The 27,755-nt window shown below is 40.5% G+C and overlaps 3 protein-coding genes across 6 annotated transcripts in view; 1 reads left to right on the top strand and 2 right to left on the bottom strand.

Annotated features, from left to right (window-relative positions):
- Positions 1–421: 421 nt before the first annotated feature.
- LOC113129673 (probable cationic amino acid transporter) lies at positions 422–7,016 on the top strand. The gene is made up of 7 exons (XM_026305680.1): positions 422–722; positions 1,695–1,931; positions 2,469–2,686; positions 2,887–3,033; positions 3,817–4,025; positions 4,125–4,909; positions 6,625–7,016. Exons 1-7 carry the CDS (start codon positions 422–424, stop codon positions 7,014–7,016), a joined length of 2,289 nt encoding a protein of 762 aa, XP_026161465.1.
- Positions 7,017–8,796: 1,780 nt separating this feature from the next.
- Positions 8,797–13,728, bottom strand: cldn11b (claudin 11b). The gene is made up of 3 exons (XM_026305767.1): positions 13,183–13,728; positions 11,478–11,642; positions 8,797–10,181 (listed from the first exon to the last, which is right to left on the bottom strand). Exons 1-3 carry the CDS (start codon positions 13,406–13,408, stop codon positions 9,922–9,924), a joined length of 651 nt encoding a protein of 216 aa, XP_026161552.1. The 5' UTR covers positions 13,409–13,728; the 3' UTR covers positions 8,797–9,921.
- A 349-nt stretch (positions 13,729–14,077) lies between these two features.
- The window catches only part of LOC113129679 (polyhomeotic homolog 3), a 32,503-nt gene continuing 18,825 nt past the window's right edge, over positions 14,078–27,755 (bottom strand). For 3 of the 4 annotated variants that reach the window (XM_026305696.1, XM_026305698.1, XM_026305697.1), the window contains 6 exons: positions 25,955–26,289; positions 21,528–21,693; positions 20,308–20,419; positions 19,920–20,040; positions 17,602–17,890; positions 14,078–14,911 (listed from right to left, as the gene is read on the bottom strand). In XM_026305696.1, the coding sequence (XP_026161481.1) occupies positions 14,757–14,911; positions 17,602–17,890; positions 19,920–20,040; positions 20,308–20,419; positions 21,528–21,693; positions 25,955–26,289 (1,178 nt within the window). In that variant the 3' untranslated portion in view covers positions 14,078–14,756. Of the gene's footprint in view, positions 14,912–17,601; positions 17,891–19,919; positions 20,041–20,307; positions 20,420–20,727; positions 20,777–21,527; positions 21,694–25,954; positions 26,290–27,755 lie in introns of those variants that run through there. The other variant, XM_026305699.1, reaches the window with a different exon arrangement.

Genomic DNA, 27,755 nt, shown 5'->3' with positions numbered 1-27,755 from the left:
TATTTTGGCATAAAAAAATGTAGAGATTTACTGTCCAAAACACTACTGAGCTGCAGCATCTGGATATCTCCAGTCCAATTCCAAGCACTATTTTCTTAATTAGAAAAATCGAATTAAATGTTTAGTGTTTTAAAAAAAATCTTTCAGCTGTTTTTTACCATACAGGGAAAAAAAACATGCTTGATATGTGCTGCTACTTGTGTTCCGCTTGTTGTTTCTGTTATTGTCAGTCCTAATACATTTTCCACCTCTGCTTTCAGTGTCTGTGCCCTCCATTTGGATCTTTGTTTCCTGATACAAACAGACAGAAGAGGACAGCCAAAGTCCAGACACGTGATGAGAATGACAGAATGATAGACTGACAGGTAGAAGAGTGAGAAACACTTTAACATAGGTAGGTAATTAACAGATAGGTGCAGTGATGGCAGCGTGGCTCCGCCGGGTGTCTTTGGGTGATGCCTGGTACAATATGTACTCCCGCCTGCTGCGAACCAAACCTGTGGGCTCCATGGGCCAGAGCTCTGATGACCTCACTGAGCTGGTGGAGGGGTCAGCAGTTGGGCTGGCAAAGGTCCTGACTACAATGGACTTAGTGTCACTGGGGGTGGGCAGCTGTGTTGGAACAGGGATGTACGTGGTGGCTGGACTGGTGGCAAAGGCCATGGCCGGACCTGGGGTCATCCTGTCCTTCATCATTGCAGCGGTGGCCTCCGTATTGTCAGGTGAAGATACAAAGAGGTGCCCAGCGGTGGAAAGTAATAATAAGTTTAGTATATTTTAGAGTATGAATCCATTTGGCGGTTTATTGAGTTGGTCCTAAAGCAGACCAGTGCATGTTCCTAACTGTGAGGCCAGCATGAATAACTTTGGGATCTCTGTGGATCAGCCACAATACACTGAGTCTCCAGGCCAGAGCAACATTTGAAAAACTCCTGCAAAGATTCACATTTCTAATTACGCCTAAGTAAAATGATATATTAGAGTGAAAAACAAAAAAAAACTAGCTTCCCATTAAAACAGTATGCTACAATGAGGGATGCAAATTCACACATGAATTATTTCATTAACTATTAATACTTCATTGTTGTGTGTGTGCTGCACTGACAACTATCTGTGAATTACTTTGATAGTGATGAAATCTTAAAAACCGTATAAGTTCTAAAACTGTTCAGGTCCTGCTTAGTACAGGTACACAATGAGTTAAGCTTCTTTTGTTTAAGTACACTGATTTAGTCATTCACACTTTTGCATCTGTTCTAGCAATTACAAAATCAGGATCTTGTAATTATGAGTTCATAATGGTTTGTTTTTGGTGAATGCATTTTCTACATTCCTGTTATACCATACCTTTTTTGTTTCCTTCTCTCTTTTCTTTTGTATCTCATAGTCTGTTGCAGACCTCTGAATTTAATGAGATTTTTTTAAAGATTAAAATAATTTTTATGTTTACTTATTTATTTCCATTCCTAAACTGATCTGAAAGCACAGAAATCTCCCAAAATTTTATTTTATACTTTGAAGTTTACAGAAAATTTTAACTCTTGATTGTAAAAAAACCTAAATGTCTCAGATTGTTCAAAAAATTGTTGAGTATCTACAGATGGATACTTGCCTTACTGCTTAATACAGTATTCTCTAACCTTAACTCAAAGCACACAGTGATATTTATTGTAAATGTCTACATTTCCTTCAAGGTGTGTGCTATGCAGAGTTTGGTGTCCGGGTCCCCAAGACGACCGGCTCAGCCTACACCTACAGCTATGTGACGGTCGGAGAGTTTGTGGCCTTTTTCATTGGCTGGAACTTGATCCTGGAGTATCTGATTGGCACAGCCGCGGGGGCGTCAGCTTTAAGCAGCATGTTTGACTCTTTGTCCAATCATAGCATCAGTAACTACATGATAGTACACCTGGGCACGCTCAGAGGACTTGGTCAGTGTGATAACTCTGTCATTTTCATTTTTTGTTGTTTTAATAACATAATAGGAAGAATGTAGAAGGTAGTAAAAATAATATTCAAAAGACTTGGAAAGTAATTAATAATGTTATTCAAAAAAAAATTTAAATAAAAACCAAAGTAATTCCAATATTTAATAGGTAGCTTAATTTGATAGGAATGCAGGCAGGCATTATAAGCTTTTAGAACCTTTTGCTTCTGCATAAGCCTTTGCAGTCACTACTTTTTTGTATCTATTTTATTGCTAAACAGTATTGTTATTGCATTACTGCATGTGTGGTGGCTGAATAAAAAAAAGAACAAAAGATTCTACAGAGGCACATAAGTTAGTTTACATGGGGCGACAGAATTAAGTCCAATTTCATTTCTGAGAAAAATGCTGTAATATTACAGGAATAATGTCAAACATTTACAAGACAAATGCAATAAAACTGTAATAATAATATAATATATAATATAATTACAATATATATAAATTTGTATTTAAGTGCTTCTGTCACTCTTTGTATCAGGTAAGGGCGAGGACACATACCCTGACCTGCTGGCCCTGTTTATTGCCCTGCTGGTCACAGTGATCATTGCTCTTGGTGTACATAATTCAGTGGGTTTTAACAATATACTCAACGTGGTCAACCTGGTGGTCTGGGTGTTCATGATCATCGCTGGACTCTTCTTCGTTTCTGCCAGCAACTGGGAGGATGGCAAGTTTCTACCTTATGGCTGGTCAGGGGTAAGATACTGAACCACTCTGGTTTATTATAATTCTGCAATTAAACTAGATATGTTGGGGTGGTGATACTGTAGCTAAAATGCCACCTGTCAAATAGAACATGACCCGATTGTATAAATGCACAGTTTTCACAATCCTTTGTGTAACAGACACAATCGCCTCACCACAACAAAATGTAACAATCGTGTGTTCCTGTTCAGGTGATGCAGGGAGCAGCTACCTGTTTTTACGCCTTCATTGGCTTTGACATTATCGCAACGACTGGAGAAGAGGCGAAAAACCCTAACACTTCCATCCCATATGCCATCACCGCCTCACTGGTCACCTGCCTCACTGCCTATGTGTCGGTTAGTAAGCACTGTTTGTGTAACTAGAGCTGAAAATGTTCATAAATAAATTGGTTCTGTCTTCTCACCTGGTTGGTGATGTTTCTTCATCAGTTCATTCACGACTGTGGATTCCTGTTCAATATTGTATCACTGTTGCTTTAATAATAAAATGTAGAGACTCTGAGACACTTGGTAGCATGGGGAGTTTGTCTATAAACCTCTCCATGCTCTCCAGACAGTTCTGACCACCTTTGACTCTGTAAAGCCGCCAAGATTGTAGGGGCAGCCTTAGCTAGAAGGCATCCACTAATGTTGGACTTTAAATTATGTAAAAGTAATCTTCTCCTCATACTTCTTACAGGGAAATGTTAGATATTGTAAACACTCTCTTTTTGTAGGCTATGATGTGTTTTTGTAATTCTTAGCAACTTGTGATTAGTTGTGGAGCGCAAATATTTTAATTTGGATAGTGGAGCTCAGAAGGGATAAGTTGGTGGCAGTAACCATTAGTGATTGGCTGGTGAACCTATAAATCCAGCAAAATCATTACACATAAACAAAAACATATTATTCCACCATTTTTCATGTATTTGGATCCACCTGAAATCACCATAGTTGGAGTTCTTTGGTGCAGTCATTGGAAAAAGAGCAAAAAAGGCACCATGTTCAAAAACAGTAGAGATAAATTCATGTATTTAGGCATCTGATCACTATTGAAACTTTTATTAATAGTCTCTGGAGAGCAAAATGTTTTTGTGTAACCAACAGCGTAGCTTTACTCAGACACTTTTCTTTGTATAGGTGAGTGTGATCCTGACACTAATGGTTCCTTACAATCTGATTGATGGCTCGGCTCCCCTCATGGAGATGTTTGCAGTGCATGGCTTCCTGTGGGGGAAATACATTGTGGCTGTAGGCTCCATAGCTGGGCTGACAGTCTCTCTGCTGGGCTCCTTGTTCCCCATGCCCAGGGTCATCTATGCCATGGCCCGGGATGGACTGCTGTTCAGGTTAGCAGGAATGTACAAACGAACAAACACATGCAAAGGCCATTTTACTTTGTTCTTACTAACCCTAAAGTGCTAACTCCATGATAAATGTGTCTGCAGGTTCCTGTCCCATGTGTCTGCACTGACACACACTCCCACAGTGGCGTGTGCAGTGTCAGGGAGCTTCGCAGCCCTCCTCGCTCTTTTGGTGAGTCTGAGAGACTTGATCGAGATGATGTCCATTGGCACCCTGCTGGCCTACACTCTGGTCAGTGTATGTGTGCTCTTACTGCGCTACCAGCCTGATGAACAGACTGACACAGACCAGTATACCTTAGGGGAGGAGGTGGATGGACTGAAGTACCAGGATGACAGAGCAGACCTCACAAAAGATGAGCAGTTGGTGATTGAAGACTCAGAAGTTGATGGATCATCATCCTACCACACTGGTGTCACAGAGGGGGCTGGTGACGACTCTGGTTTCCACACAGGCCACTTCTCTTTGTTGAAAAGGCTTCTAGGAGGGCATTACTACACTTTCCGTCTGTGGCTCGGAATGCCCAACGCATCCGCCCAGCCCACTCCTGCCACTGGCCGCATAGTGACCCGATGCACACTCCTCCTCTTCCTCATGTCCTTCTTGCTCTGGTCCACCATCATATTTGGCGTTGAGCAGGGAACAGGGGTCAGGGCAGTCTTTTCAGGTCTGATGGCTACAATGATGGCAGGGTCCATGGCAAAGCTTTTGATTATGATTTTACAGCAGCCAGAAAGCACACGGACCCTTCAATACATGGCACCTTGTGTGCCCTTTGTCCCTGCAGCAGCCATATTGGTAAACAGCTACCTCATGCTAAAACTGTCTCCACTCACTTGGGTCAGGTTTACCATCTGGTGCCTCATAGGTAAGTTCACATATTCTTGATTATGGATTTTCTAGATCATTTCTGCAAATGATTGTTTACTGATATTGTAATTCACATGGGGATTGTCAAACTGAGCTGTCAGTACAACAATCCTATATTCACTACAAAGACCTTTTCACCACATCACAACACATATCCAAAGGCACTGGACATGACTGTGTAGTTCTTGTTCATTGCATCCCTGTGGCTAAGCAGACAGGTCTTTGACACCGCTCTTAGGTGTCTTTGATACACTGGTACCTCCAAACACCAAGAGAGCCATATTTGTAGTGACTGAATCAAGGTTTGCTGTTCCCACAGTCAAAATGGAACAGCTGTTTGCAGTACCAATAAGCTAATGGCGCCAACCTGTTCTTTCTTCAAGAACATTACCTGCAACCTGCAAACAGGCTCTCTTGCTGAACACATCTGTTCAAATCAACACTGTTTGCACCTGTCAGTACAGCTTCTCAGTACAAGACTCATCTAAACTGTCACTATGATGCCTTCATCCATCCATAACAGCTACTGGGAAAGGGGCAGGTCATCAGACAGCTCTCCAGGGTATATGAGCACAGAGGCAAAGTGACACAGGTGTGCAAGAGCTCTGTTCCTACTTAAGGTCAATGATTGACCTTTGTACACATTTGTGTTGTGGCATTAGGCTCAGTTGTAAATGTTGGCAGTGGCATGTGTATTGTAGAGGGAGGACTCTGTGGCTGGTCTGGTGTTCTGAGTGGCCTCATGATTGTTCAATTCAATTCAATTAAGTTCAATTTTATTTGTATAGCGCCAAATCACAATACAAATCATCTCAAGGCACTTTACAAAAACTAAAACTAAAAACCCAACAAATCCCTTATGAGCAAGCACTTGGCGACAGTGGAGAGGAGAAACTCCCTTTAACGGAAGAAAAAACCTCCAGCAGAACCGGGAAGAAAATACTTAGAAATACTTTAAAGATGTGAGATGTTTATGTCGTCATGTGTTCATGAGGATCTGATAGCATTGCTTTGCAGATGTGTTTATGTGCAAACAGAAACATCAGTGATGGTGGCAAAAGAGAGATCAAATTGTTCTCAGCACAAATTGTGGACAACTACATCTTTCACATTAAACACCAAACTCTCTAAAGGTTTCTGTTTTATCCTAGTTTCATGTCAGAGTGTTTCCAAGATGTGTAAAAAAGTGCAATCAGATTAATGTGACACATACAAACTTAACTACATGCATGTCTCCATATGTGTGGTTTGTAAATAGAGTCACCACCAGATGTATTGAAAATCCAATGTTCTGTTCATAAATCTTCATTAGATGTCAAACTCAACATGTGAAACATTTTTGAATGAGCTGAGTGAATATAGCTATCCTGGATTCAGGAAGCGGACTCTACAAGTGAGAAACCTACAGAATCTGCTTACCTTTTGCTTTTTTTCCACCATCCTGTAACACAAACTGCAATAAGGACAAGGTCAGTTATATCTCCTCTGAATGACAAACTCCAGTATATGCAGTTATAAGCCTATGTAAACCTGTCTTCACACACTGAGACCCTACAGTCTCTATAATGTGACAGTCTGACATCAAAGATTATAATGACTTGTATGAGTTATTACAAAAGACAGTCTCCCCAGGTGGACAGTTTCTCTGGGTATGACATTTCTACCTGCTGTCCAACTCTAAAAATGTCTTATTCTGAGTTATTCTGTCCTCAGGTCTGTTAATCTATGGTTGTTACGGAGTGTGGCACAGCACGCTGGAGCTGAATGCTCGTGAGCAGCAGGCACGCGCCAGCTCCTATCAGCGCTATGACGACACCTTTGATGACACCTTCTCACCCGATGATGACCTGTACCCCCAGGAACAAGATGAGAGACCCTACCAAGGCTGGTCTGCCCCTGATGAGAGGGGATATCACCACCAGCAGCATAGCCAGTATGAGCGGGAGAACCAGAATGAGGACCAGCAAGGACAGCAGCAGGAGAACTATTATGAGGATAATGGAGACCAGTATGGATACCAGTCTGGACCAGGAGGCCAGTATATGAGCAGCAGGTCTAGGGGAAGGACCAATCATGGGTTTGATGCTGGTATTGAGGAGGACTGAAGGGCTTTCCTAAGGTTTTGCTTTGATTCAGTGTCACAATGCAACACTTAAAACTGAGATGAAAATATAAAAAATTAAACTCTGTCATATGCTGTGTGTAAGATATATTAAATCATAAATCTGTTGAGTCAGTTTTGGATTTTATGTTAATATTTACCAGTGAGTCCATCTTTTGGTCTGCTCCCTGTGGATGTTTTTCTTGGATCTGAACGGAAGAAGGAAAGGATATGGTAGGAGCCTTCCTTCACAGATGTTTTACTCAGTGATCCCTGCAGCAGCCACAGAAGCTTCAGTAAATTCATAAATGCTGGTGTCTCTACCCACCTCCCTCCATCACTACGCCAGCAGCTTGATGGTGACACAAACCCACCACCAACATCTGGAGTACATCTTGGTTCTTATGCTCAGCTTCTATTTGCGTGTGATGTTGCAATACAACACAGTGATTTTGCAATACAACATTTTCATCAGTAAAAATGTGTCTCCAAATTTTTAATCACCATACATGAACACCTTTCTACTGTTATTACTGTATAGTATAGTATATTATATGTTATATATATATATTATATGTATTATATATTAATATACTGTATAGCATATTACTGTATAGTCGAGTCTAATAGTCTCTGATAAATTCACTGATATTTTATGCCACCTTGGATATTTTGAGTCATATTTCATCATCTCACTGTAACCTGAAATAACACATCCACCAGCAGAAACTCTTTGCAGGGCTGTTTTCAATCTGAATGTCCACTTCTGGCCTTTTTTATGAGGCAGTGGTCAAGTGGACACAGATGTGTAAAAACCCCCTTTTACCTACTTTTGCTGTTGGGGTCTCATGACATGTGGAAGGATACAGTGTTTTATTCCATGCTGAAATTATTTTATTATCTTATAACTCATCCTAAAGGGATGTTTCCTATACTCAAATCTATGTTTGTGAATCTGACTTTAGCAGATTCTGTAGCAGAAATGTTTTTACAGGCATTTCCACAAGACAGGGTTTCTCTTTAGGGAGACAACTGAACTAACTAGAAAAGATGCATCTCTGGTAATTTTATTGTTTCTTTATTCACAATCCTGGCAGTAAGTGTGGCATAAAGCACCTTAATATGGGTTTCTGTATCCACTGTAGCCAGAAAATGTAGGCCCTTAGATTTTCTCTCTCACTGAGTAGAAAATTTGTTTTAGTTTATGTCTGACAGAAGGCTCCAGCAGATCCCCGTGAACCTGGTTAAGGAATAAGCGGGTATAGAAAATGGATGGATGGATGGATGGAGGGATGGATGGATGGAGGGATGGATGGATGACAGAGATTGGTGTCAGCATTTTGCTTTGCAAGTTGAACTTTACTCAAACTAAACTCTCAGAGACCTTTAATGACATACAATAATTTTTTCTATGCCTCTGGTTTTATGTGTGGGTTATAGTCAAACAATTCACTGAACATTTTTGAAATTTGTTCTTTTTCTTTCTTGTGTAACTGAATGGTGTTTAGCGTTAAAAAGCATGTGCTCTATGTAGTCTTTGTTTGCAAATGATAATTGGCATGGTAATTGTTCATGTTACAGGAATAAATGTGTCTTTTCGAGTGAAATGATTTATCCAGACCAGTAAAAATGACTTTAAATCTTTATTATTTGTAGCACCAGCTAGAAATCTTACAATACACAGTTACATACAGAGATACATATGTTATATGAGTAATTTTCTTTGTTGTTATATGAGATCTGTGCCAAATAAATGTGAGCAGGTAAACTTTTCTGTAAATGCATTTATGCTATTTAAAATATAGGAGCCAATAAAAGAACATTACAATGTTTGAAGATACCAACAAATCAAAAAACTGGAAAATCTTCATGAAGAAGACAAACAAGGAAACAGCTAAATGGAGTAAAAGCATCATGCATCACAACTAAAAGAGCTTTGTTTGGACAAGAGACTAGTGAATTGATTCCAACATAGACACTGTCGAGCTAACCTTATTCTTCAGACAGGACATGGTTAAGTTAAGTCATGTGTTGATGAAACCAGAGGTCATGGTCGCTTAAACAGACTTTCCTTCCTGTCTAGCATAAGATGGGGAAGGGAACGTACTGATACTGCAAATACAGCAAGTTAACAGTACTATGTAGAATTTGAATAGAAGGCACATGTTTGACACCATGAACACCCACTGCAATGACCCTCCTCTGATAATGCACAACATTTTAAAACAAGTGACTTTAATGCTTTTAAAGATAGAAGTGAGACACTAGTTTCCAACATGTAAATACCACTAACATCAACTTTGTAATTATGCATGGAAAATGATTTTTTTTTAGTTTTTCATGTTCACCAGGTACTGGTGAAATATTGATGTTAACACTGAAAACACAGGATGAGAAAAGTTTCCAATGGATGTGGCGTGGGGTAGCCAAGTGCACATTAAAACTAACCACTGCTTCCCATTCTTTAATTTCTCACTACATAATGGGTTTGACTCAATTCAGCTCAGGCTGATTCACCTGATGGTAATTCCAGCTCATGTACTATCGCAACATTTCCCACAGATGCACATATTATGTTAAACATAAGAACATATCCTTGATCCCATTCATTCAGCGTGAAATGAGACAAAAAAGATGATTGTATAACTTTGATCTAAGGCAAAGAATTGATTATCTGAAGCTATATTACATCATCAGAAAACTCTAGCATTTTTTGGCTCCAACACGTAAGATTTAATTGAACTAATGAGATTATTTTAGTCTCTGTAACTCCTGGCTGCCATTGTGTAAGCCACTAAGCCCCTACAAATATAACTCATATTTGCATCTGCTAAATGTAAAAATAAAAATGCACAGACTTGATTATAATAATGTATAGTCCATAAAGTGAAGGATGGAGAATCTCGTCTTCACACCTGTGCACTCTTGGCATGGTTGGCGGGGCGGTCAACTGATGTGGCCGTGCCTCTCTTTCTAGAGTAGTAGAAGCTGCTGTCCCTGCTCGGGATCCAGGAATCAGTGCTGTGGCAACACAAGATCATGGATCCCCCCACAAGACAAAGAGCAGAGCCAACCCAGCCGGCATATAGAGAGAAGCCAAACGACATCAGACTTTTGTTTTGGTGAGCGCCGATTGGAAACCAGACAGTGGATATGATGCCACACACAGCTGAAAAGACAGAAAAGAAGGGAAAATCAAACCACATCGATTTACTATTTGAAGCAGTTTTGGCATGGGTATCAGTTTTTGTATAGTGTGCATGTGTCTGTCTGGTTGCCTGTGCCTCAGGCTGTTGACTGGAACTACCTGTGTTGTCCCACAGGAAGCAGGGCAATCTGACAGATGAATCTAGTCAGGGTAAGGCCTGGCCTGAAAGACCCTGACCCTCTTCCTACATCCCACCATTTGATTTTAACAGGATGGTGTGTCTCATGTCAGAAGCACAGACTCTTCATAAAGACGGATGATGCATCACCACTTCATGCCACTATGCGAAAGTGAAGCCAAAATACCATGAATACGCATACAGGCATCTCGCTGTTCTGATGCCATTTGCAACTCGATTCTGCACCATGTCAACCAGCGGTTGAGCCACTGTATGTTACATTTTGAGAACTGTGGACCCAAATGCTCATCTGCCCATCTGAAGACAAGAACATTAACACGACCTGAGGTGGTGTCGACAACCCCCTTGAAGACCGGAACAAGAGCTGAAGCAGTGCCATCTAAAAACTTAGAGGGAAGGGCTAAGGTGTTGTCAGTGGCCTTGGAGCCAAAGGGGCCATCGTTGACCCCCTGGAAACAATTGCTGAGGTGGCATTGGCAGCCCACCCTGAGACAATAAGATGAACAGGATTTGAGGTGGAATCAGCCAATTAATTCATTCATTTTAAGGCTATTTTTAAACATCCACACAAACAGTTCACTCAACATATTAATTGTAGTTTTTAGAGAAAGAAGATTAGCAGACTTCCCATCATGCATTGTTTGAGAGCCGAAATCCTTTACATGCAGCTTAGACTGTACAACAGACCCCAAAACTATTGCTGACACAGAGGCATCAATGGCTTCCACAGCTGCAGCTTTAGGTTCTTCATGTCAAATGAAAACCTGAAGCTGTGAACAAATAACTGTCCACGTGATTAAAATGTTCAATTAGTTTATTGCGCTTGTTTTCTTAATTTTATGCTCTCAAAACTCACATAATGTGACACTGAACTAACTGATGAACCTAAGTGAAGTTAATTTAAAGGCAGCAGGAGACCTGCATTTGTAAGCTGAACCAGCTTGAAACGATTTACAGCATGCACTGCATTTTGGTCTTTGGTCAAACAGTGCTTTATTGGTAGAGACTAGGTCACCAGTCCATCACAGGGCCAGATTTAAATTTTTAAATCAAATTCAACATTTGCAGAATTTGCAACTGGTGTGTGTGTGTGTGTGTGCATTTGGGTGTCTGCTCACCCATGAGGATGAAGAGAACCCCTCCCACCCGGGCACGGCGCGTCTTGATGGCTGAGGTGTCATTCTGCAGCCGGACACAGGGCGTTGACATGAGGACCAGCAGAATGGCAGGAAGACCCATCAGACATGCGCAGATCATCAGAGCACGAGATGTCTGGACGTAGGCTGAGAGAGTGAAATTTTATAGTCCTGCAGCTGAAGCACGTTTGGTTTTAAATACTCAAGACAGACCTGTTTGTTTTCATTCCTCATGAAGACTTTACATCATAAGTCTTCCCTTTTATAACCCACTTTATAAAAAATAATAACCCAGTCCTGGGTTTATGTGCTTGTCACAACAGTTCACACAAATAATAGGAAAACAAATAGAAAATAAAAATAGAATTAGGAATAGCTCAAGTGCAGAGGGGGACTTTCCATTAGGCGAATGTAGGCGGTCGCCTAGGGCCCCTAACTATCAGGGCCCCATAATTGATGGTTAAGGTACTTTTCACCACTTAAACTAACCTTGCATTTTCTTGTGTCAACAATCTAAAACTGCGTCTGAATGTCAGTTCGTGACACGACTTGCAGAACACGACAGTGATTCGCTGCAGTTTGTTTTGAGCCAGACACGGTTAGGCTGGGCACTGGGCACACACTAGACGATTTTAAATTCTTAAACATTTTAAGAACGTGGACAGTGTCTGCTGATTTTTAATATTACAATCTTTGGGCCGCACACACTAGAGGTTTCAACAAGACCAGAAAGCCACACACTTTGTAGTGTAGATTGACACGAGCTTTCACAAACACTCGCGGGACTAAACGTGACGTCGTGAGGCACGCCTGTTCATTGTTGGATCTGCTGTAGTAACGTTATCTCACGCACAATACGTTAAAAAGACACTCGTGTTGTTGGCATAATTCAACAAACCTGGCTGCAATGCTGGTTTTGTTTTGATTTGCTATGATGTTTGTGAGACCTTCAGGTACACGACATCCGCTTGGTGACGTTTTTCGGACTGCTCTCTCTCTCATTGGCTATTGGGGGCATTCACTTGGAGCCTCCCCAACCAGGAATCGTGAAACATGTTTGATATTTACGATCGAGGCTCCGATCCGATCAGAAGCAGTAAAATAATCGTGTTGATACCACACACTTCGGGCCACACCCCCACGATCACAGGATGGGGCAAATCGGGCAGAGAAAACGAGATGAGAGCAAAATGTTATTAGCATCTTTAGCAAAAGTAATATTTCAGAGACAAAAGACAAAATGAGGAAAGACATGAGAATAATAACAAGAAGAAAATATAGGGATGACATAGAAGAAACAGTGTAAGACATGAGAAAAAAAGAGTCAAGAAAGAGAACGTAATCAGTCAAAGAATAGCAGGAGTAATACAAGGGAAGTTAAAGGCATGACTAAAAGAGCCCTGGATGTGGATGGCCCCATTCGCATGTCCGCCTTGGGCCCCCAAATTGCTAAGTCCGCCACTGAGCTAAAGTGCAGAGAGTAGAAAAGATTCTGGATGAGTCTTGTATACAGTAATACAATATACAATAATTACAGATTTACAATTGTTATTCAGTTATTGGACTTATATATAAACAAATTAATAAATAAATACATTCATGTATTTTTTAAAGATTCAAACTGTAATTTATGTGCCCTGCTCTGTTACGCGTTTATCTGTTATGCAGTCATCCATCCATCTCTCACCTGGCAGGGTCAGGATCTGGTCGAGGGCCACGCAGTGGTAAAGCGCTGGGGAGATGACGCACTCTGCCCAAAGCCCCCTGGAGCCAAGCTCTTCCATGCGGACGCAGGTGGCCATCTTGTAGTCGCAGGTCCGGACCCAGTCGTTGGTGGCCGTGGCAACGATGACCCCAACCCAGCCGGCGCAACTCGCCGCGCTGCCCGTGAGCTGCCTGCACATATGCGCCATGGAGACCCGCCGTGCGTTTTTACGCGCTCCAAAAAGAAAAATCACTCGGGCTGTAAAGGTGTTGTTGCAATATTTTTTCACTGTCTGCAACAATTAAAACGTATATTTACTATTAAATAATACACGCAAGCGAATATCCCTGACCTTTTCTCCGCTGTCATTAAAATGAAGAGGTAAACTATATCTCCAAAATCAGTTCAGTAATAACAATTGTAGAGTTTATCGCTGTTTTTTAGATCTAATAAAAATATATTTTATCCCAAAAACAGGCTACTGCTGCTCTCTGCGGTCCAGGCTGATCTGCAGAAAAATACCTAGAATAAGCTTTATCTTAGGGTGTGGTGGAAAACATACACTTCAGCCCAAGTTTTAAGCCAATCAGAGCGCATCTGAGATCCTAACCTAAACCAGACATGGAGAGACAGGCAGCCTAGACAGAAAAACAAAAATCTAAATCCATCAGAGGCATAGCTTGCCAGGGACATGTCCAAATCTGGGTTCTGTCAAAAGTCTTCAGGAGGAACTTGAAGCCATGAATTCAAATCATTTGATTTATTAAACATGTTTCTCTTCCGCATTGTGGCCCTCTGCTGGTGTTAGCGCCATCCTCATCTAGTAAAAGCATCTTTAAATCTCCTCTTCTATAAGAAACAATGCAATAAACCAATCAGTGTGATTCATTGTTTATTAAATAATTTCAAGCAGGATACCATAAAAATGTGACAATTGAAGACACCAGTCTCTACCCTGATAGTGACTTTTTTAAATCCACAGACATGTTTTTGTCCAGAATATAGTGATATAAAACATTAAACTTTCCTTAATCACTTACAAAGTCTACATATTATTATCATTAATATTTTTTTCTTTTACACACACTGGTTATGTTAGCTACTGGATAGATTTCTTATTGACGTCACATCTAAAAAAACTAAATAGACAAATTTTATATATTAAATGTTCAAAATCCTTCATGAAATAGCTTCAAATTTACACTCTCCAGTGGCATGTAAAATATACACAAAGTTACAAAAATCCCACTGCTCTCCTGCTACAGTTAATGGGCCCAAAACAAATGAAATTTCTCTGGACTCTGGTGTCTTCAAGCTTCTGCACATCTCTGTTCCTGTTTGCTAAGGCCTCTCCTTGATTTTTAATCTCATAAATTACCACATTTCTCTTTTTGTGACTTTGTTCTGTCATCCATGGTGTCAGCTTTTGTTTTTACACTCCCTATTTTCATCTTTTAAATTGTCCGATTTTTGTTATCCCATGTCTTCATTGCCTATTTTTATTCTGCAACAAACTCAGACTTTAGTTCTCCTGGTGTCTCTGTGTTTTTTTTCTCTCACTGGTTTTTCAGTGCATTGATGTGAGCACAGATCTTGAGAGCCGGCCCTAGTTTGATGTTCATGCTGGTCATCAGGTGGTCCTCCGTCAGTAGCATCAGAGCCTGACCGTCGATCTCCTGGAGCCGAAAAGCCTCCGCCACATCACTGCAGCCTGAAATCAACAACAGCACCACAGAAACGTTGAGAGGGATTAAAACAAATGATTTATTTATTGTATGTTGCTGTTCAGAATCACATGGGGCTGAATCTGGGTACACAAGTGTACTTTGGTGCCCCAAAGCTGCATTCATCAAAGTATAAGAGAAACAGCATAAAAACAAAGTATGTTTTAAAAGAAAGAATGAAGAATAATCAATTAGACAGAAAAAACATCCATCCATTGTCTACATTGTTTATTCCCATCATTTTCATGGGGCTGGAGCAAAGGTTAGATCAAAATAATAAGAGATGAGTTACAGTTTTGCTCTGGCCATTTTTAAAAACTATAAGTGAAATTTTTTTATAAGGAAAGATAGTAGTAACTGCAGTTATTATGAGTTTAAAAAGGCAGTCACAGGTTTTGCCTATTCAGATATACTTTGGAAAAACGGCCAATATTTCTAAAAACAGTGCCATGCAGGAGTATGTAAATTTGTGAGCACAGATATGTAGGATAAAATAAACGTGTGTTTATAATTTCATTAATATGAATGTCACTAACCTCGCTCTCTCCCCTAGTTTGTTCTCTCTCTCTCTCTCTCTCTCTCCCTCTCTCTCCCTCTCTCTCTGTTATCTCTCTGTACCTTCTGCAGGTGTCCCTGGTCCTGGAGCTGTTTATCGCTGATGTGCAGTTACTGGCCCCACCAACTTGCAGTGTCTATTTGTTGTTTATTGTTGCTGTTCTTTTCTCTCTGCTCTATCCACTCACCCCAACCGGTCGAGGCAGATGGCCGCCCAAACTGAGCCCGGTTCTGCTGGAGGTTTTTTCTTCCGTTAAAGGGAGTTTTTTCCTCTCCACTGTCGCCAAGTGCTTGCTCATAAGGGATTTGTTGGGTTTTTATTTTTAGTTTTTGTAAAGTGCCTTGAGATGATTTGTATTGTGATTTGGCGCTATACAAATAAAATTGAGTTGAATTGAATTGAATTGAATCTGCATGCACATACACTGGGTAGTCCAAGCCATTGAAAACACAACTGGTACATGTGATCTGATATATTTGAGATATATTTTATTTTAGTTCCTTATAAAGCATGATTCAGTCCTTTTTAAAGGGTGACTTTGCTGATTTCCAAACCGATTCCTGTATTTTTGTTATGAGTCCCCTTTTGGGACTTCCTCCCGGGGACCTTATACTGAAAGGACTTTCTGTTTTCCTCCCCGTCTCGGTCCCCAGCAGCTTTACGTTTCCCACTGATTGTTTTCACCTGTTCCCAATTATCTGCTGTCCCAGCTCCTATAAGTTCTCCTGATGTTCTTTTGTTTGCTGCAGAAGCACTAACCTGTCTTCCCTGTTTCCTTGTTAATCTGTTTATCCAGTGCTAGAGAGTGTTGGTTTTGTTATTCGTCTCTGTAACGCCACGCCGTCCTGTCGGCGATTCTATATTATTACTACAGGTAAATTTGTGTTCCTTTTCCTGATCCCTGGGACATTCAGGGAAAATAATTAAAACCTCTGCACTGCATCAAGTTAAGTTTACCATACCTGTGTATGAGTGCCTCGTATCTGCCCTTGCCTGCTTGCCCGCTGTGCGGCGGAGAATTTTGGTTTTACTGCCTGAGCCTTGGAATAAAAGCTTGCCCTGTTGTCTGCACTTGGGTCCTCCTCTTGTTCTCTGGTCTGCACTACACACCGACGCGTGACAATTTAAGATGCATTTCAGATGTTTCTCTCAGTAAACAGTAAAGTAAGTTACACAAAACTTTCCTCAGTTTTACTTAAGAGTTCTTTGTAAACTCTTACAAAAACAATGGAAGAAAGCAGAACGTCCAGTAGAACTCCATCCTGGACGCCATGATGACTAAAACAGCCATTTGTGATCAGCTGCACTGGCTGCAATGAATCCTCCGTCTTTAGGATTTTTGGGAATAAGACATTTTCACTGTTTTTTACAGTCATAGGGCATTCATATATTTTTTTCCTTGTCTGAACACATAAAGGGTCTGGGTGAGTTACATGACCAGCAGTCTTAGACCTTAGTAACTTAGACCTTATTCAGTAAATGAAATTTTGCAAAGACATAAGCTCCACAAAATCCATACATCCATCACCTATACCCACTTATTCCTAACCAGGGTCACAGGGATCAGCTGGAGCCTATCCCAGCTCTCTTTGGGTGAAAGGCAGGGGTCCACCCTGGACAGGTCACCAGACCATTGCAGGGCCGCTACACAAAGTAGTGAGTAAAATTTAAACATTAACAGGCTGTAACAGGGTTAGTGACTCCCACAACTGTGAATTGAAAGAAGGCAACTGAAAACCTCTACAGTGTTCACAACAGAACCATTTTTGCTTATGAAGTGAGTTGGAGTTAATTTGCAGCTTCTTCTGATTAGTCTGGGAATGACACCCACAGTTCCACAGTTCAGTGTTTTGATTTTCTGCCACATTTCACACAGATCTCACTCACACTGTGGTTCAAAGTATGCTTGTTACCTCACCCAGCATTTAATTTGAACGTTTTGCGAAACACTTAATTAGATGAGAAGCTGAGCATGAACCTTCTGTCATCTGCTGATAATTAAGATATTTAAGTGTATAAATCACTCTGAGCATTTGGACAGAAGCTGAATGTTCCAGGACGAGCTTCACATGCATTTTTCATATCAACTCGTTTGTCTCTGAGTTGAGTAGATTAGTTTACCTGGCAGTGTGTGTATGAAGGCGGTTACTTCCTCCACACTCCATTGGGAAGGGGAGGGTTTGAACGTAGTTGTGGGAGTAGAGGTGGTGATGGCGGGTGCAGACGCCCTCCTCGTTCTCCGGGCCGCCCGATGGTCCATCCTCACTTGCATGGCAACGGCGGGGTCCTCCTCCGCTCTGTCGTCATCTTCCTCCTCCCCTCCTGCCATCATGTCATCCTCGTCCTCTGCCACCACTGCCTTCTCCTTTCCCTCTTTCTCACGTCGACCAGCGCTCCAGAGATCACGAGGCTGTTGAAAAAAGAGAGAAAGAAACGCTCAGTATAAAGGAGAGAAGAAGACATGTGAGTTCATCCCTCATTATTTCTATACTTGACAAGCCAGCCCGCTAAAATGTTTGGCTCTTAAAAGTCTCAATAAAAGTGGTGTGAATTCAATCAAGTCGTGCTGATCTAAATTTTTATAAATCTTTATTCTTTTTTATTCTTTCATTTCATTAATTTATATGTTAACAATGGACATATATAAAGAAGGTTTTTCAATCTTTTTTCAGTGCTGGAAATTTAACCTTAACAGTTTTTTTATCTATTTCTTGTTGTATGATAATAATATATTTTTAAAGTCTTTCTGATTTATACCCATTTATTTTGGACTGATCTTGCTGGTTTTATATATCTTGGTAAGTATCAGTAGCTTATCTCTGTTTAAGTAAATGTAATTGCCTTCCACCACCGGATAAAACCATGTGGACAGTCAAGGAAAAAACTACAGCACTGCAGATGCAGGTTTTTAAATGGCCACTAGAGGCTGAATGCACGCAGATGAAGAGTGCACTGAAGTCAATAAAACCACATTTTATTTACACGTTCTCTACAAGTTTAAATTTTTAGAAGCTAATTTAATTTTTAACTTTTTAAAATGATTTGGATTTTTGAAAACATTATAGGGCAGCACGGTGACTGAGTGGTTAGCACTGTTGCCTCACAACAAAAAACCTGCAGGGCCTTTTCTGTGTGGAGTCTGCATGTTCTCCCTGTGCTTGTGTGGGGTTTCTCCAGGTACTCTGGTTTCCCCCCACAGTCCAAAAACATGTATGTCAGGTTGATTGGTGACTCTAAATTGCCCATAGGAGTGAGTGTGAGTGTGTGAGGTTGTTTGTCTCTATGTGGCCCTGTGATGGACTGGTGATCTGTCCAGGGTGGACCGCTGCCTTTCACCCAAAGAGAGCTGGGATAGGCTCCAGCAGATCCCTGGGACCCTGGTTAGGAATAAGTGGGTATAGATAATGGATAGAAAACATTGCATTCAATTAACTATATAAAAAAAAACTGCTTCTCATTTTTGTTTTCCAACATGAAAATTTAAGTACTCATTCAAAGCCTCCTTTCACCGCCAAGAGTAAAATTCATTATTTACTTCTCTCTTTATTAAGTAGCCTAAAACATAAGCAGCTGCATTTATATTTGTATAGTATCTAAAACTGACTGCAGACAGCTGAATCAAGATTTTTAGCATGTCTCTAAATTCTGCATCAACAACCTGCTGCTTAATATAAAAACTGATATTTGAGTGTAAAAACACTTAACAATATATTAAATGTATATTTCTAAAATGAACAATTTATATAGACAACCCACATTTAGTTATTTAAGAATTGTGATCAAGCAACGACTTGTTTGGCAAACTACAGCATACATCTCTGCTGGTGCTCGTAAATATGTAATATAACAATATGATAAAATCTGGTCATGTATCACCTGGGCTCAGTTTTGAGGATTTGTATGCGGTTCAGCAATGAAATGATTAATGAAGCATTTGAACAATGAACAGAACAATTTTTTTTAAATTTATGTTAATTAAAATATGTCAAATTTCTGATTTTTCAGTTTTCTATCACTTTAAGGAGAATATGTTTGAGTTTTAGGTTGTCCTTCAAACAAATCATCTAAAGCCATCGCTGTGTTTAGTAACTTATGACGGGGCACAAATAAATAACACCTGAGAGGAAGAGAATGAAATATGAAGAGATGAATTTAATTGTTCTCAGGTACTTTTCAAATTAATGCAGAGATGTTAGTTTGCAGTCAGTCTTGGATCATAAGCATCTATAATGGGTATTTTCTGTGTTTTGTACATTTCAAAAATATGCATTAATGAAAATGATTATTAATTCCTGAATTGTGTTTATATGTTGAGTGAAATTTTGAAAATGAAGAAAAATACTTTGAAATTGTGAATAATCTCCATCTCTTAGCCTGTTGAGCTTTAAACAGCATTGGTGCACAGCCTTTTAAGCTGGTGGTTAGTTCAGAGCCCGTACCAATCGCAGTAACAGAGGTTTTCCAGGGACTGACTCTGCCCTGTTCAGAGCTGGCCTCGGTCTCTCTGCCCGACTGCCTGCGCTAAGAGCTCGCAGACGCTTTGTCAGACGGACGTTAAACCTGATAGAGAAAGACACAGAGAGAGGGAGAGACAACAAGAGATGTTGTGATATTTCCTTGTTCTGCTTTGATTCACACTCATATCTGTATTTAACACCTGTCGGCCTCTACACCACATCCTGCCTGCACTGCTGCTTTGACAGCAACACCCACAAACACAGAAAACGCTGCTTCTTTGAGAAAGACTGTCTTAGGGTCACATGATGTAGCAGCTGCCCTCTGCCTCCCTTTGTCTCTTGCATTTGAGCCAATAAAATCAGGTCTCACCCGCGTGCACAGGAAGTGGAGCAGAATCGTTTGGACCGCATGAAGTTGTGTGCGTGGCCTCTCTTCCCACAGAACTGGCAGTGCAGCACCGTTCGGTCCCTGTGACTCGACCCTATACATGTGAGACAAACATGTTGTTCCTGAGACTTGTTAAAGCTGCAAAAGGTGCTAATCATAATCTAAAATATGCACAGTGGGCTGCAACACAAAAATGTGAGTTTATTGTTCTTGAGTATCAGGTTCATTTAGTAGGAGGATCAATCACAAGAACCAGTTTATTTGAAGTCTAGTATTTTTGACTTTGTAGAACTAGATGCAGCATGCATAAATATCCTTATTCACATGAACTGGATTGCAAATAACACTTTTCATTATCAATTCAGCTTCATTATTGATTAATCAAATAATTCAACTACTTACAATTATCTAAGGACTTCAGTTGTTTTCGTTCAACACACAGTCCAACGCCCTAAAAATACCAGTTTACTGTCACTTAAGACAAAAAGTAACAAATCTATACATGTGAAAAGCCATAACCAGAGTATTTCACATTTCTGTTTAAAAACCACTTAATCAGTTATCGAAACAGTGGCAGATGAATTTTCTGCCAATTGACAAATGATAATTTCAGCTTTAAAATTCAACACATTATCGATAGCCTCTTTCTAAACTATGAAATAATATACATTTCAAGGTTTTGATTCAACCTTCCAGGCAATTGTTGGCTTTAGTTAATTTGAGTATGCTATGAAAATCTACCTGAAGCTTCAGCCTTCCAGCAACTAAATCACTGCTTTAAATATTTTAAATATATTACACTGGACTCTGATAAATTGGGATGGGGATTTGGTGCCATTTGGAGAGAAACCTTTTTCAGTGACAGAAATTACCTAATTTCTTTCTGGTATCTCCAACCACATTGGGTCTGACTGATCATATAAGGCGACGCAGGTTCCAGACCTGACTATCTTCCCAAATATTTTGTCTTCTTCATGACTTTCGCTAGCTTTAAATGACAAATATCAACTATAAATGGCAGCACTAAAAAATCTGCAATGGAACATATGTAGACGTGTTTACATCAATGCCATCGTGTTGCACAGATCTTTAACTTCTCAACACTGAGTGATTATCAGTTTACAGCAGTTTAAACTTGCAGAGCTGCAAAACTTTTATAAAACAAGCTTGTTGTGGAGGTAAACACTTTATAAGGCTCTTACTAGTCCCTGGGTCATCTGCATCTCCTCCCTCTTCTTCATCTGAATCTGTGGAGTGTACACTTTGTTTTACTGTGTCCATCACAGGCAACGACGTTTTCCCATTGGTCCCATTCGCTTCTTGGGGTTTGGTCACCTGCTCTGGAACCAGCAAGGATGAGCGGTTCACCTGCACAGCAAAAAGATAATTAAATCCATTGCAACAAACTGTGGCTGGGACAGATCTGGATAGTTTGGGTTTATGTGTGTGAGCGGCATCATACGTAATAAATTAATAATCTCTTTTTCTCTTAGGAAAGCTGTTTAAGACACCCCAAATCGACATATCTGGAATCCAGTAAATTCAGGTGAAGATAAATCCTTCAACCATGTTTATAATTATTGCTACATTTCTTCACACAAGAAATATGCAGAAAAAGCTTCAAATAATTTTTCACACCTAATCAATTTTGCTAAATTAATGTCGGACTCCGTAGTTTTCTCTGGACCCCTCCCCAATCTGACCAGCGATGACATGTTTAGCCGCATGTCGTCGTTCCGTCGCTGGCTGTCTAGGTGGTGTCCAGCAAACGATGTGGGCTTCATAGACAATTGGGCCACTTTCTGGGGAAAACCTGGTCTGGTAGCGAGAGACGGCATCCATCCCACTTTGAATGGTGCAGCTCTCATTTCTAGAAATTTGTTTATTAGTTTATTAGCCGACCTAAAGCCTGACAATCCAGGGTGGGGACCGGGATGCAGAGACTCAGTCTAAAACGCCTCTCTGCAGTTTCCTCAGAGCCGCCGCCCCCCTCAAACCACATAGAGACTGTGTCTGCCCCTCGAACATATAAATCAAATAAATCAGAAGTTAACAGAAGAGGAGTTATTCATAAAAACTTAATAAAAATTAAGACCACTCCTCTTATTGAACAGAAAAACAGAACTGTCAAATGTGGATTATTAAATATTAGGTCTCTTTCTTCTAAATATCTGTTAGTAAATGATTTGATAACTGATCACCAAATTGACCTACTTTATCTTACTGAAACCTGGCTACAGCAGGATGAATATGTCAGTCTGAATGAATCAACCCCCCTCAGTCATAAAAATTATCATGTTCCTTGAAGCACAGGTCGAGGTGGAGGAGTAGCTGCAATCTTCCACTCAAACTTATTATTAAACTTTCATCCTCAGAACAATTTTAACTCATTTGAGAGCCTCACTCTTAGTCTCTCACATACAAACTGGAAAACACAAAAACCAGTTCTACTTGTCACTGTGTACCGTCCACCTGTCCCTTACTCAGAGTTTTTAAACTGAATTTCCAGACTTCCTGTCTGATTTAGTGCTTAGATCAGATAAAGTCATTATAGTGGGAGATTTTAACATTCATGTAGATGTTGAAAATAACAGCCTCGGCATTGCATTTAATTCTATATTAGATTCAATTGGTTTCATTCAAAACGTTAATAAACCCACCCACTGTTTTAATCACACCCTTGATCTTGTTCTGATCTATGGCATCGAAATTGAACATCTAATAGTTTTTCCCCCAAATCCTGTTTTGTCAGATCATTCTTTAATAACTTTTGAATTTAAAATGATGGATCATGCAGCGTCTGGAAGAAAATTCCACTACAGCAGATGATTATCCGACAACGCTGTTAATAAATTTAAGAAAATGATTCCATCTTTATTTACATCTATGCCAAGTATAAACATAGTGGAGGGCAGCTGCCTTAATCCCACTCCCTACCAAATTGATCATATTGTTGACAGCGCTGTAGCCTCACTGCGTGAAACGCTTGATACTGTAGCCCCTCTGAAAAAGAAGTTAGTGATTCAGAGAAGACTAGCCCCATGGTATAATTTACATATTCGTACCTTAAAGCAGGCATCACGTAGGCTGGAAAGGAAGTGGCGTTCCACAAACTTAGAGGAAATTTTTCTAGCCTGGAAAAACAGTCTACTAACATATAAAAAAGCTCTCCCTAAAGCCAGAACTGCATACTATTCATCACTAATAGAGGAAAATAAGAACAATCCCAGGTTTCTTTTCAGCACTGTAGCCAGGATGACAAAAAGTCACAGCTGTGTTGAGCCCAGTGTTCCCTTAGCTCTCAGCAGTGATGAATTTATGAGTTTCTTTACAAATAAAATCACAACTATTAGAGATAAAATTCAGCAGATGCTTCCTATACCTGCAATAAATGAATCTTTTACTACAGTAGCTCTTGAATCATCTGTAGGACCTCAGTTATGTTTAGACTGCTTCTCTCCCATAGATCTCTCTGAATTTACATCAGTAGTTGCTTCATCTAAATCCTCAACGTGTTTCTTAGACCCCATCCCGACTAGACTGCTTAAAGACACCCTGCCATTAATTAACTCATCTTTATTAGACTTAGTAAATTTATCTCTAGTATCAGGCTACGTACCACAGGCCTTTAAGACTGCAGTAATCAAACCTTTACTCAAAAAGCCTAGTCTTGATCCAGGAGTCTTGGCTAATTATAGACCAATATCCAAACTACCATTTATTTCTAAAATCCTAGAAAAAGCTGTTGCTAAGCAGCTATCAGACCACTTACACAGGAATGAACTATTTGAAGATTTTCAATCAGGATTTAGAGCACATCATAGTACAGAAACAGCACTGTTGAAAGTTACCAACGATCTTCTCTTAGCCTCAGATAATGGACTTGTTTCTATACTTGTCCTGCTAGACCTTAGTGCTGCATTCGACACCATTGACCACAACATCTTATTACAGAGACTGGAGCATATGACTGGTATCAGAGGAACAGCGTTAAAATGGTTCCAATCCTATTTATCGGACAGATTCCAGTTTGTTCATGTCCATGATGAACTTTCCACACGAACAAAAGTTAGTTATGGAGTTCCACAAGGCTCTGTGCTAGGACCGATTCTGTTCACCCTGTACATGCTTCCTTTAGGCTATGTCATTAGGAAGCACTCTATTAATTACCACTGCTATGCAGATGCCACTCAGTTATATCTATCTATTAAACCTGTTAACACAAACCAGTTAACCAGACTTCAAGCCTGTCTAACTGACATAAAGGCCTGGATGACCAGTAACTTTTTACTTTTAAACTCAGAGAAAACAGAAGTCATTATATTTGGGCCAAAAAATCTCAGAAATAACTTTTCTAAAATTATAGCTACTCTAGATGGCATAACCCTGGCCTCCAGCACTACTGTAAAAATCCTTGGAGTTATTTTTGACCAGGACATGTCCTTTAACTCACACATAAAACAAATCTCTAGAACTGCATTCTTTCACCTGCGCAACATTTCCAAAATTAGGAACATCCTGTCTCAAAATGATGCAGAAAAACTAGTCCATGCATTTGTTACCTCAAGGCTAGATTACTGAAACTCATTACTATCAGGATGTCCTAATATCTCCATAAAAAGCCTCCAATTAATCCAGAATGCCGCAGCCAGAGTCCTGAGGCTAGACTTAAAACCTTCCTCTTTGACAAAGCATATAGTTAGGGCTGGCTTCAGGCAACCCTGAACCATCCCTTAGTTATGCTGCTATAGGCCTAGACTGCCCAAGGACCATCGGTGCACTGAGCTCCCCTACCCTAACCCCCCTCCCTTCCCCTCCCCTCTCTTCTCTCCTCCCACCTCATGTATATTCCACCATTGAATGTTACTAACCTTGTGCTCTCTCTCTCCCCTAGTTTGTGCTCTCTCCCTCTCTCTCTGTTCTCTCTGTACCTTCTGCAGGTGTCCCTGGTCCTGGAGCTGTATATCACTGATGTGCAGTTACTGGTCCCACCAACCTGCAGTGTCTATTTGTTGTTTATTGTTGCTGTTCTTTTCTCCCTCCTCTATCCACTCACCCCAACCGGTCGAGGCAGATGGCCACCCAAACTGAGCCCGGTTCTGCTGGAGGTTTTTTCTTCCATTAAAGGGAGTTTTTCATCTCCACTGTCGCCAAGTGCTTGCTCATATGGGAATTGTTGGGTTTTTAGTTTTAGTTTTAGTTTTTGTAAAGTGCCTTGAGATGATTTGTATTGTGATTTGGCGCTATACAAATAAAATTGAATTGAATTGAATTGAATTTATGGTCCTTTTAATTAAGAGACAGTTCTTAAAACTGCAGAATTGTACACAACATAGTTACGTAGATATCATACTGATTTGTGTACAAGTGGTCATTTTTCTCATAGATTTGTTTTATAAAACGTAATAAAAATAAGTGAATGTCAGACGATTGACAGCTGTGACCTGATACTGCAGCTCCACTTCTGGTCATTACTGGGTCCAAAATGGGTCATAAAAGCAAGATGTCAGCTGGTGTATTGATGATATTTTGTGCATCTTTCTATACAACCTATATATAAAATTACATGTCCTTAGTGCTTGTGCTTGTGTGTGTGTGTGTGTGTGTGTGTGTGTGTGTGTGTGTGTACAGGAAATGGTTGCAGCCCCTCCTGGATGACAAATCCTTCCACCAGGTGAGTCAGAACCTGTCGTCCCTCAGGCCACACCCTCGGCTCCCAGGGGCTGCTCAGGAATTGGCTGAAGTTCTCTGTTTCTTCTTCTGATTGATCAAGGAGCTCTGTCTTGGGCTCAGCAACATGCTGCGAATCACTGACAGTTTCATCCACTTTCTCTGCCTCTTGTTGTGACAAACTGAGGTCAGTAGGGTGGGCGGTTTGGGCAGGGACAAGTGGGGGTGGGTTTTCCGCCAAGGTGGTGATGAATGGTGAGGAGGGGGGAGACTGGGAGGAGAGGCTGGACAGCGCTGTAAGGAGCAGAGACAGTGAACATAGTTAGTGCAATAGTAGCAGGGCGCTGCATCAAAAAATATGTACACAATATCCAATCAAACTGTCCTTTCTTCAGACAATGAATATATAAGTATTTAATCCCAATAAAAACATTACATTTTTGCATTTCACTGCTTCATGCAGATGTAATAAGATATCTCATAAAGAGGAAATACAGAATGTGAGATGAGACCAAATTGCCTTCTGCTCTGAGAATGTGTGCCAGTTTTAACATGTAAGGTTTAATAGGTGCATTGTTTGCATCTGTAAACACAAACAAACACTCAGGAGCTTGGATGAGACTTGGGATGCTAAGAATTTGTCTAGAGAGCCTTTCCTCTCCCTTTGTCTCAAAAATTTCCCATAAATCTATTTTCTTCTTAAAGCAAAGTCAAATTCTCCAGTGGGTGTAATAATATAGCTTTGCACAGAAAGATTAGTGTTCTCCTCTAGTTTTGTGGTGTGAAAAATCAATCAGGTTGCACTCATGCAGATGTGACATGGTGGAATAGCTCACATCTCAGTAAATCCTGTTTTCTGCCACAGTAGTAAGGCAAAATAATGAATAAATATAAATTTATGAAGTAAACAACTGAAGGCATGTCAAAGTACAGCTGTAAGCTGACATAAATCTGTAAAAAGATCCTGCTTGTTGTGCATTCCCTGACACTATACAATCTAATCTTTGACAATCAGATGCCAAAAAGTATCATGATTCATGATTTTAAAAAACAAACTTAAAAGATATTGGCTGCCCAGGATCCATAGACATTGAGTCATTTCTGGGAACAACGTGGAGAAAGCTTGCACCCGGTCCATCTACAATTCATCTCTTCACCGATAAGCCATCAATGCTGGCTCTTCACTTTGCCTCTCCAAGCCAATAGAGGCAACACTTGACATGACACTCAGAAGAACCCATGCAGTTTGGTCACCTCCATACTCTCTGGGTGTGTCCTCTACAACACAGCAAATTCTTGCTCTCAGATTCATTTCTGTAGTTCGCAGTATTTTTTGATTCTGGGGTGGACACCAACTTCATATACCATTATTAGCCAGACAGCTGAAGTTGTGGACCAAGCCCTTTCATAAACCCATGCAGATAACAGCCTTGGACAACCACCTGTTGCTCTGTGCCAGTCACTGCCCCAAATCTGTCCATCAAGTTCTCTCAGGTGACCATCTCAAACATCTCAGTTTCCGCATTACCTACTCACCTCAGTTATCTCACTTCCTGTGTTATACCTGGCTCAGTAAGCACTACCCCCATGTCAACTGGGCAATGGGTGCCATTTTAGGCATTTTAGTAAGGTCTATGATCACCTCCCTTCCTGATTCAAACCCTGTGGATTCCTTTCTGGATGTCAGTAGCATTTCAACACTGTTTAATAAAACCAAGTCCACCTCCCGTCCTCCACATCACTCTTACAACTTTACCATC

Source organism: Mastacembelus armatus, unplaced genomic scaffold (genome assembly GCF_900324485.2).
Source record: "Mastacembelus armatus unplaced genomic scaffold, fMasArm1.2, whole genome shotgun sequence".
In the NCBI taxonomy this organism is placed as follows: Eukaryota; Metazoa; Chordata; class Actinopteri; order Synbranchiformes; family Mastacembelidae; genus Mastacembelus; species Mastacembelus armatus.
Note: the sequence above shows the minus strand (reverse complement) of the source record. Positions and strands in the feature narration are given on the sequence as shown.

Excerpts from the sequence above, each read along its gene's own strand:
- LOC113129673 (XM_026305680.1), top strand. The coding sequence starts at position 422 with ATGGCAGCGTGGCTCCGCCGGGTGTCTTTGGGTGATGCCTGGTACAAT. Across the intron at positions 723-1,694 it reads GGTGGCCTCCGTATTGTCAG|GTGTGTGCTATGCAGAGTTT; the intron begins GTGAAGATACAA and ends ATTTCCTTCAAG. Across the intron at positions 4,026-4,124 it reads CGGGATGGACTGCTGTTCAG|GTTCCTGTCCCATGTGTCTG; the intron begins GTTAGCAGGAAT and ends ATGTGTCTGCAG.
- cldn11b (XM_026305767.1), bottom strand. The coding sequence starts at position 13,408 with ATGGCGCATATGTGCAGGCAGCTCACGGGCAGCGCGGCGAGTTGCGCC. Across the intron at positions 11,643-13,182 it reads CCAGATCCTGACCCTGCCAG|CCTACGTCCAGACATCTCGT; the intron begins GTGAGAGATGGA and ends TCACTCTCTCAG. Across the intron at positions 10,182-11,477 it reads GGTTCTCTTCATCCTCATGG|CTGTGTGTGGCATCATATCC; the intron begins GTGAGCAGACAC and ends CTGTCTTTTCAG.